This window comes from Protobothrops mucrosquamatus, unplaced genomic scaffold, assembly GCF_001527695.2.
Source record: "Protobothrops mucrosquamatus isolate PMUCROS unplaced genomic scaffold, P.Mucros_1.0 scaffold39, whole genome shotgun sequence".
Lineage (NCBI taxonomy): Eukaryota > Metazoa > Chordata > Lepidosauria > Squamata > Viperidae > Protobothrops > Protobothrops mucrosquamatus.
In genome coordinates, this window is record NW_015386421.1 from 1,836,519 (window position 1) to 1,847,009 (window position 10,491).

At 42.9% G+C, this 10,491-nt stretch overlaps 1 protein-coding gene across 1 annotated transcript in view; it reads left to right on the top strand.

Annotated features, from left to right (window-relative positions):
• SLC6A9 (solute carrier family 6 member 9) overlaps nt 1–10,410 on the top strand; it is a 44,787-nt gene extending 34,377 nt beyond the window's left edge. The window contains exons 2-13 of the mRNA XM_015811350.1: nt 307–463; nt 1,168–1,299; nt 2,981–3,236; nt 4,136–4,268; nt 5,103–5,237; nt 5,366–5,469; nt 6,308–6,545; nt 7,612–7,746; nt 7,863–7,962; nt 9,280–9,380; nt 9,700–9,870; nt 10,006–10,410. Of these exons, the coding sequence (XP_015666836.1) occupies nt 1,176–1,299; nt 2,981–3,236; nt 4,136–4,268; nt 5,103–5,237; nt 5,366–5,469; nt 6,308–6,545; nt 7,612–7,746; nt 7,863–7,962; nt 9,280–9,380; nt 9,700–9,870; nt 10,006–10,221 (1,713 nt within the window). The 5' untranslated portion in view covers nt 307–463; nt 1,168–1,175 and the 3' untranslated portion in view covers nt 10,222–10,410. The remainder of the gene's footprint in view (nt 1–306; nt 464–1,167; nt 1,300–2,980; nt 3,237–4,135; nt 4,269–5,102; nt 5,238–5,365; nt 5,470–6,307; nt 6,546–7,611; nt 7,747–7,862; nt 7,963–9,279; nt 9,381–9,699; nt 9,871–10,005) is intronic.
• Nucleotides 10,411–10,491: the final 81 nt, after the last annotated feature.

Consider the following 10,491-nt stretch of genomic DNA (forward strand, 5'->3'; position numbering starts at 1 on the left):
TTTCCTACAGCTTGACCCAGGATTATTCATCTGGACAAGCAGGGGGTAGCAGCTCCATTACGTCCTCAGACTCTCCATCCTTGCCTGCATTTCCATCAGCTGGGGAAGGGGACAGACATAAAACAACCAGAGTGCAGCCTTTTCCTCATTATCCCGTGTTACATAAAGTGGGCGTAGGCTGTGTTTTCATATCTGGCTGTTCCTTCTTTGCATCTCTTGAAGGAGCTCCAAAAAGCCTGCCCAGAACCAAGCCTCCTTCCTTCCAAGCCTAGCTGTAATAACCGACTGTCCTTCCTCTTTTGGCAGAATGGGGCTGTGCCTGGTGAAACAGGTAAGCGAGATGAGAACGTCAGACGAGGCAACTGGGGCAACCAGATTGAATTTGTTCTCACGAGTGTTGGCTATGCTGTTGGGCTTGGCAACGTGTGGCGCTTCCCTTACCTCTGCTACCGCAATGGAGGAGGTGAGTATGGAGGTCAGAGCACTGTGTTTGTGGGAAGGCTGGTGAGGGCTCACTGTGTTTTGTGGCAGTGCACTACCATAGTCTGGCCTGAAAAGTACAAAGTTGCTGGTAGCAGAGAAGCTCTTCATAATTGATTCTTCGTCCAGCTGTGCTTCAGCACAATAGGAAAGGGTGGGCCTTTTGCTGCAGCATCCTAACAATTCTGGGACTCAGGTTTGTTCTTGGGGCCTGGCTCAAGATGACCAGAAGTATTTTGAATGTATTAAGTTATGATTTTCAGAACTTGTGAACCAAGCTGGGCTGGGAATTCTTTAACTAACAGCCCAAATGCTTCTGGAAGGCACCAGATTGGGGAAAGCTCAGCTAACCTACCAATTGCATGTACTGGCATTGAGTTTGTAGGAAAGGACTGCTTAAAACAGCTGGGAATTACTGGCACAGATGGAGGGCTTTATCCCATTTTGAATAAAACTTAAAATGTATCCTTCCCTTAATGGCTTTCAAGTCCTCCGGTTCCTCACTCTGTGAATAAGAATTCATACTGATTTTTAAAACTTACCCAGAGTGCTTTCTTATTACTTGAACTTCTACATTGACTCTTTATAACTGCAGATGCCAGGAACTGAATTTGACTTTGGCATACAGAGCATGACTTCTACTCCTGAAATCCTGTAAGGCTGATTCCTTCCTTTTGTTCTGCCTAGGTGCTTTTATGTTCCCCTATTTCATCATGTTGGTGTTCTGTGGGATCCCCCTGTTTTTCTTGGAACTCTCTTTTGGACAATTCGCTAGTCAGGGCTGCTTGGGCGTCTGGAAGATCAGCCCCATGTTCAAAGGTGAGAGAGAACCAATGATCAGTGGACCGGCCCTCAGATTATGGCCACAATCACATTCTCTATCTGGATCATGTGCCCCCTTTACAGCAGAACCAGTTCTACCATAACAGAGCTGAAATGTGGCGGGGGACACTATTTTCTCCATTGTTTCAGGCAAGAAAATGTCTGATTTGAGATTTTCAAGACACACTGGCATTATCAAATGAGAAATCTGTATCACGAGATACATTAGTATGTTTTACAAACACTTAAAACTAGAGAATTTTAGTAGTTGGAGATGAAAGTTGCTACTATTTGTCCCACTTCCATGTTAGCTACATCACATTGCTTCCTATTATTTTGCTCTTCGGAGGCAGAATTGAAACCCTAGACACTTTTCTAGGACCACTACCACTCCTGTTGCAGTTTTAGCCTCTCTCACACACACACCTGGGTGTCTCTGCAGGACACAGAAGGGTGAAGATGAAACAATATGCTTGGTCACAGCACAATACAGATCCTAGTCCCTTTATACTTGCATTGCAAAATTGCACACAAGAATGTAAATGGCAGAAATTATGTTTTGATGTCACAATACACAGTTCATCATTTTGACAAAATTTCAACTTGCTGCAGATGTGTTGAAGAAAAGAAAAAAGAAAGGGAGGGGAGGAAAGAAAGAAAGAAAAAAGAAAGAGAAAGAAAGAAAGAACAAAACAAAAACAAAACAATGGTGGATGCCTACCACATCCACTCCTGCCTATCCAAGCCTGATCAGTCAAATACATATTTCTGCTCCCACTGTTGAGAGGGACTGGAGAGAAAAGATATCCCCTCAGCTTCCTTGCAGCAATTCTAGGATTTTTTAAAACGTTGCTGTATGCCATCCAGTTTTGATCTAACTGGCATGGAGCTGAGGTAATTGGACTGATGACTGAATAACTGTCGGCCATATAACATGAAGACAATTTCTAGAACCATATCTGATTATTGTTAAAAATCTGATTGAAGGCCTAGAAACTAAGCCTGTATTTTCACTTCAGAGAATCTGCTTTTTTTAAGGTAGAAAATCTGAAGTTCACAATAAATCCAAAAGAAAAGGTCAGAGTATTTAGTTCCTAGCACTAGCTTTCTGCCAGATTTATTCTGCCCAGTTGTAATGTATAAGTTATGGTCCCTCTAATCTAGATATGTTACTATTCATATGCAGTCTTCTGCTTCCCACCTCATGGCTGCATTTTTTCTGTTTTGAGTCTGAAAGCAGAAGAACGTAATGGCAGCGTTTGCACTAGATATTTAATGCTAAATCACCAACAGCAAATTCTAATTGTGGTATTCACCTCCTTTCATATGCTTCAACAAACCATATAATGGCTTAATGGATAGTTTGATTCACACAACTGGAGAGGACAATGGCTAGGTTCCAGAAAACATGCTGAACCACAAACCACAATATTGTTTTAGTTGTATAAATCTAATCAGTGTGTGTTGGCAGGACCTGACTCTGTATCATAAACTGCCCTCATGGGCTTTCTTGTTTCTGCTTTAAATTAAACTTGCCCCTTCCATATGTAGTGTGTATGTTGCAAACTTATGTCATCTACTTTACAATTCCAACATCAATATGTTCTGTCTTTTACATTTAGCAGCAAACTCCCATCTCAAAATCTTCCTATTTATCCTTATACTTTATTTCCTTCAGGTGTTGGCTATGGTATGATGGTTGTCTCCAGCTACATTGGAATCTATTACAATGTTGTGATCTGTATCGCCTTCTATTATTTCTTCTCATCAATGACACGGGTGCTACCCTGGACATACTGTAATAATTTTTGGAATACAGGAAATTGTACCAGTGTGTTGGATGTTACCAACAGCTCAGTGGATTCATCACTCAACATCACAAATATCTTCAACCAGACTCTGAAGCGCACTAGCCCCAGTGAGGAATACTGGAGGTGATAATGGGGGCAGATAATGGGCAGGGAGGGGATAAGGTAAATGGATATGGGGGGGGAGGAAATGGGAATTGATTTGTAAGGGATTTCCTTCAGTGGGAATAATCTGATCTCATCACTTCTGAGCATCACACTTACTGGGGCTGGTGGAAGTTTTAATTCAAAACAAATAGACAGGGACTGAATTATGGAAGACATTGGGTATGTCACATGGAATGTGTGATCCTAGCTTATTCTGCCTATAAGGTGCAGCCACCATCCCAACCACTGTGTCTGAATGACATCACTTAAGGCAAGTTGCATATTGGAAAGATGTTGCCTTAAATGGAACAAGTAGCAGAAAGATTGGATGTAGGCAGTTCCATATGTTATGTAACATGATTTATAATCAGAGACAGATAAACCATTGCTGGACCAAGGGATGGAAACAGTAGGTAAGAAAATAAAATTGCAGTATTTTTGACTTGAGTTGAAATAAATCCATTTTGCCCCTTGGATTATGAAATCCAACAATATCATGTTAGGGGAGTTATTTATACTCTAATAGACTTAAATGTCACCTGCATTTTAAAAAGTTTCTTATTAGAGGCGAATGAAAACAAAATTTCTCCATAAATCCTTATGATTCTTATCAAGTTGGTGAAAGTTGGTGTAAGTTCATAGTGCTGAACTATGAAGATCTATATACTAATTTACTTAATTTCTGACCCTAAAATTTGTTCACAGCAGTTAACTATCCCACCTTTTAGAATTTTTGTCTTGAATTTTTCTTTTTCTTTATGTGAGTGCCAGTTTTGGGGGGGGGGGCTGTGGATGCAAATTGATTTGATGCATTTGGTAGAGAAGGAAGTAAAGTACTTGCAAAACTGAAGCTTATACTCCTATAACTTTTATTCCAGGCGGTATGTATTGAAGCTGTCTAATGACATCGGGAATCTGGGTGAAGTTCGGCTTCCCCTGCTGGGCTGTTTGGGCGTCTCTTGGATTGTCGTCTTCCTCTGCCTCATCAAGAGTGTGAAGTCCTCAGGAAAAGCAAGTAGTGTTCCTCTTACTTAACATATCTGTGTCCAAGCACTGCAATAAATCTTGCTTTCAGGTCAGCTTTTGACGCCATCTGCAAACATCCTTGTCCCTCCTCTTTTGTCCAGATACAGACTATTTCTTCACTTTCAGTTTTACATTGACAAAGCACTCCGATGTTCATCCTTGGTCACATAAGAGTGGCTTTATCTTATTCTGCGGGTTTATAATCTAGTCAAAAAAATGGGTTTTCCTAAATGCTTATTAAATTCTATATATTTGTTGAACTATAGTGATTGTAGTAGAGGGTGCTTACTTTAAGACAGTGGTTCTCAACCTTTTTAATGCCGCGACCCCAACCGGTCGTAAGTCGAGGACTAAACCGGTCGTAAGTCGAGGACTAAACCGGTCGTAGGTCGAGGACTTTCCCTGCCCGGGAGCACCGCGCATGCGTGGTTCCGCCCCCTGTGCCAGCCGAGGCGTAGCTGGCAAGCGGCAGAGACGGAGCAGGCCGACCACCAGCTGGCCCAGCCCAAGGGAGGTAAGGCACCCGCCGGAAAAGGGGGAAAAATGGCGGACAAAAAAAATGGCGGACAAAAAAAATGGTGGACAGCCTTGCTTGGCGACCCCTGTGAAATGGTCGATCGACCCCAAATGGGGTCCCAACGCACAGGTTGAGAACCACTGCTTTAAGAGGAGGGGAGTCAGCGCTTGCTTGGACAGGCTGACGGTTGTCATGCTGCTGAAATAAAAGTTCTGGGAGAAGGAATTTTTGCTGGAACCTGCTTTCTACTTGCAATACGTCTGAATGCTCTTCAACTTTTCCTTTGTTCCCCCCTCTTTCAGGTGGTATATTTCACAGCAACGTTCCCGTACTTGGTGCTGACAATCTTATTTGTGCGGGGAATCACTCTTGACGGGGCAGTTAGTGGCATCCTGTACTATCTGACACCACAGTGGGACAAAATCATTGACGCAAAGGTATTTAGAGGGGATATCATAATGGATTCATAAGCTGTGCGGTCAGAGCCATAACTGAACCACCTCCCTGTAATTTGAAACTACACGGGCAACTCTGTTTCCCCAGTGACATTTTTTATCTTTGATAGGTATGGGGCGATGCTGCCTCCCAAATCTTCTATTCTTTGGGCTGTGCCTGGGGGGGACTTATCACCATGGCATCATATAACAAGTTTCACAACAACTGCTACAGGTATGATGTTTGATAGAAGTGATGTGGAAAGGATGTGCAAAGAGATTTTTGGGTGATATACAGTAGTCCATATATCTGGAAAATAATCTACAGGGGAAATAGTGCAGGGATGTCAGAATCCTTGTCTCTCCCATTGGGGAGGAACCTGATTTTAGACAGTGCATAATTTTTGAGCTTTTTTTAAAAAAACACAAATACTAAAAAAAATATTTTTGTCTTAAAGCATGAGGTGAAGCAGCCCTCAGAATGCAGATTAAATATCTACATTACCTAAGTTCACATAAGTGCTTTGTATTAATTTGGCACATTGAAACAAAATTTGTGTTTTCTTTGTTCTTTATAATTAAATCATTTTGCCTCCTTTCATCTATGGATCTCAGAACTGCAGGTGGCTTTCATAAGATTACCTTTAGAAAGAACAGATGGGTTTATATCCCACCCTTTTACCAACAAATGGTGCTCAAGATGGCTACAAGAATTAAAATAAACATTTTTCTTGAATTAACTAAAGCAGACATGTCAAACTCGTGACGTCATGTGACGTTGCGCGACGTATCGGCACTGTTTTGCCATTGCCGGCAATGGGATGGGCGCGGCTTCCTCGTGACGCGTCTGGCCAGCGGGCCGGCAGTTTGACACCCCTGAACTAAAACATAATAAAATGTAAATAAATAAAATATAACAATAAAAATAAACTTCTCCCCTAATTTAGTACCTAAACCCACTTGCACATCTCACGTGGGAGCGCATTCTCTAGAGACAAATCATTTGGTTTGCTTAAGGATAGTCCCCTTCAGCTGCAGTTTTCATGAGCTCTCCCAACTTGGTGTACCCACAGAGACAGCATCATCATCAGCATCACCAACTGTGCTACCAGTGTCTACGCAGGTTTTGTCATCTTCTCTATCCTCGGCTTCATGGCTCATCACCTGGGAGTGGATGTTTCCAAGGTGGCCGACCAAGGCCCTGGCTTGGCATTTGTGGCCTATCCTGAGGCATTGACACTCCTCCCCATTTCTCCTCTTTGGTCTGTTCTCTTCTTTTTCATGCTCATCTTGCTGGGGCTGGGTACACAGGTAAATATAGCTATTTGCAGCTTATGCTTTGGGGGAATTCCAGGGCCCAACATGTCTGAAAGCTACAACTCCAGAGAAGGCTAAACTAGCCAATAAACATAAGTGCAAAATAGTGTGCATCTGTTATATGTGTGCATATGTGTTTGTTAAAATACAAATCACCTGTATGTACATATGTATACATAAACACATGCCCCAAACTTGATTCATCTAGTTTGAAGGAAAGATGAAGATTTTATGGTGCTTGGAAACCATGGGAAATGGACAATGATTATTCTGATACCACATGACTAGCATTCCAAATTCCTTTATGGCAAACTGAGTCATAATGAGGCTATACCAACAGGGAAGCCTTCTGTATCCTGGTGCTTTCTAGATGGAATCAAGCTGAAGCTCCCATTATATTCAAGTTGTATGATCAATTCTCATGCTGACTTAGAATGTTGGGACTATACCAACCTGGGAAAGGTGGCAGATTAAGGCACACTGAACTTAACTATTAGCACCAGATTCTCCCCCCAAATAAAGTATATTTGCCCCAAATGCTGATTTACTTAAGCACCGCTGATCTCCAGCCTGTATATTAAGTCCTCGACTTACACCCACAACTGAGCCCAAAACTTCTGTTGCTAACTTCTGTTGCTGAGTTTTGCCCCATTTTACAACTTTTCTTGCCACAGTTGCTAAGTGAATCAGTGCAGTGGTTAAATTAGTAACACGGTTGTTAAGTGAATCTGGCTTCCCCGTTGACTTTTCTTGTGAGAAGGTTGGCTCTGGGACATTGCAACCGTCCTAAATATGAACCGGTTGCCAAGCATCCGAATTTTGATCACATGACCATTGGGATGCTGTAACAGTCGGAAGTGTGAAAAATGGCCATAAGTCACTTTTTTCAATACTTTTGTAACTTTAAATGGTTACTCGACAAATGGTTGTAAGTCAAGAACTACCTGTAGTTGGAGAGAAAGAGTGATTTTACGGTTGCTAAATGGAGGAAGATGGAGAGAACAAAACCTCTGTGACGTGTATAACTTTTACTTTTTCTTCTTCATTATTTTTTCCTCAGTTCTGTCTCCTGGAAACTCTTGTCACAGCCATTGTGGATGAAGTGGGAAATGAATGGATATTGCGTCGGAAGACTTTTGTGACTCTAGGTGTGGCTGTGGTGGGCTTTCTGCTAGGTATCCCACTCACCACACAGGTATGAGAGAGAGTTAAAGAGCAAGGCAGAAATTGCCCACTCGTATCCTAAGGCTGAAAGGGGCAAGGCTTGCTTAATCCAGTACTTGACTGTTTTCTTTTTCTGTTCTCTTCTAGGCTGGTATTTATTGGTTATCGCTGATGGACAATTATGCAGCAAGTTTCTCACTTGTGGTTATTTCATGCATCATGTGTGTTGCCATTATGTATGTCTATGGTGAGTAGCTTCTGCCAGTTGCATAGAGAGCTCTGTTGGGTTAACTGGGACAATTCAAGAGTATAAGAATGGCTGGAATACTGATGTTTCAACTATGAGCACTTGATCAAAACAGCAGACCTCCCCCCAGGAACACTGAAAAATTAGCTATATTATGTAAATTCAGGAATAGAAAATGGTGCTTTCCCTGAATACAGTTTCCTGACTTTGGAGCCTGGAGTAAGAAACAGATAGGAAAAACTTCAATCAGGAAATTTTGTTCAATTCTTTCTTATGAAGAATCCACAACTCAAATGCAGACAGGACTAATAGCCAATCACAACAATTTGAAGGATATTAAAGTTTACTTGGCTGTTGCCAGTAATTGGTTTCATTGGACACCTTCACTCACAGCTCAGAAGATTGCTGATCCAAGATGCAGGTCTGATTACTTGCTCCTCAGCTAAAAAGAGTTGGTAGTAAAAGAAACAGATTACAGCAGCAGGCTTAGTACAGAAAGCTAGTAGCCTTGGGCAAGCTTCAAGGGCATAAGGTTGGTGCTCTAGGGGGTCAGGTCATTTTGATGTAATAATAATAATAATAACAGAGTTGGAAGGGACCTTGGAGGTCTTCTAGTCCAACCCCCTGCTCAGGCAGGGAACCCGATACCATTTCAGACAAATGGTTGTCCAATCTCTTCTTAAAAACTTCCAGTGTTGGAGCATTCACAACTTCTGGAGGCAGGTCATTCCACTGGTTAATTGTTCTAACTGTCAGGAAATTTCTCCTTAGTTCTAGGTTGTTTCTCTTCTTGATTAATTTCCATCCATTGCTTCTTGTCCTGCCTTCAGGTGCTTTGGAGAATAGCTTGACTCCCTCTTCTTTGTGGCAACCCCTGAGATATTGGAACATTGCTATCATGTCATCCCTAATCCTCTTCATTAAAATGACTCCCAACCACCTTCCAATCATTGCTACGATATTGCTGTCACATTTCTCACATCCTACTGACGGAACCCATTGTCCTAAGAGGGAATCCCCCAAAGGATATTTTACCTAGTGTTCCCTGGTCTGGACATTAACCCTTTCAGGCACTCTGCCAGTAGGCAGTGAGAACTTGCCTCAAGTTATCATTGCAGAGACTTCTTTTGTGCTTTGCTTTCTCTGTCAGGAGTTGTGATAGGGATAGGGAGCAGAGGAAAGGAGCCATACTGAGCAATGGAGAGAGAGACACAATGAAGAAATAGATAGCCTATTATACCGTATGGACTCTTGCAGTATTCCTGGTGTCTAGTTATAATACCTCCACTCTAATCGACTGATCATCTTCTCACCCAGGGTACCGGAGCTATTTCAAGGACATTGAGATGATGCTGGGTTTTCCACCCCCCATATTTTTCCAGATCTGTTGGAGGTTCATCTCTCCAGTTATCATCTTTGTGAGTACAAAGAAGGAGTGGGGGGAGAATCACAAAAGAACATAGGAGACAGGATTGGGAGTGAGGGAAAAGGGGACTGGGTGACTAACAACATAATCAGGATGGAATAAAGACTAAGCTGCTAATGCACAAAAACATTGTGATAAGCAAGTGGGGGAGGGGGGAAGAAAAGGCCAGAGGTTTTCTACTTGCTATGATAAAAACATCCAGGTCTGAGAAATGAAAAGAGCTTTTGAAGGTCCCCAGAATGCAAGACTAGGAATGACGCCATGCAGTATATACTTTGGTTTCAATCAGCCTTTTCCCCCTCTCCTTCCAGTTTATCCTCATATTCACAGTGATTCAGTATGAACCAATCACATACAACACATATGTGTACCCGACCTGGGCCATCGCCATTGGTTTCTGTATGGCACTCTCATCGGTCATCTGCATCCCCATCTACGCAGGCTACTATATTTTATGCTCAGAAGGAGACACACTACTGCAGGTAAGACTGGGACTTGCAGGCAAATGGGCAGAGCTGCTGCTGCTTTCTGGACATATGGGTGTACTTGCCTCAGATCCCACTGTAAATCAGGCCTTGAAACCAGCAACTTCTTGTTTGCCTTTTGTATCTCTGCAGCGTTTGAAAAATGCTACTCGGCCAAGCCGGGAATGGGGCCCAGCGCTTGTTGAGCACAAGACAGGCCGCTACGCAACAGCATTCAGCTCAACAGAATCCCAGCTGGAGGTGCAGCTGCTGAACCCTGAGAAACCCAAAAGTGATGAAGTTGGCATGATGGCTGCCATCACCATTGGAAGCAATGGCTCAACCCACAGCCAAGACTCAATGATGTGAACCTTAGCCTGGGAGGCAGGGCAGGGAGCACTCCTTGCATCAATCCATTCCCACCTGTCCTGGTTCTCTAAACCCTACTCTGCTCAGATATACTAAAGTACCCCCCACTGGGTGGGGGACCCCTGGCTCCCAGGCTGTGCTGGACTCTGGGGGAGGGGGCTATGAGTTCCCACCCCACCCACCTCATTAGTGTCCCTGTGCCATCTTGTAACCCTTATGTTTACAAGTAATGCTCAGATGGCCCCGATTCACAGCCAGGACCAGGATCAG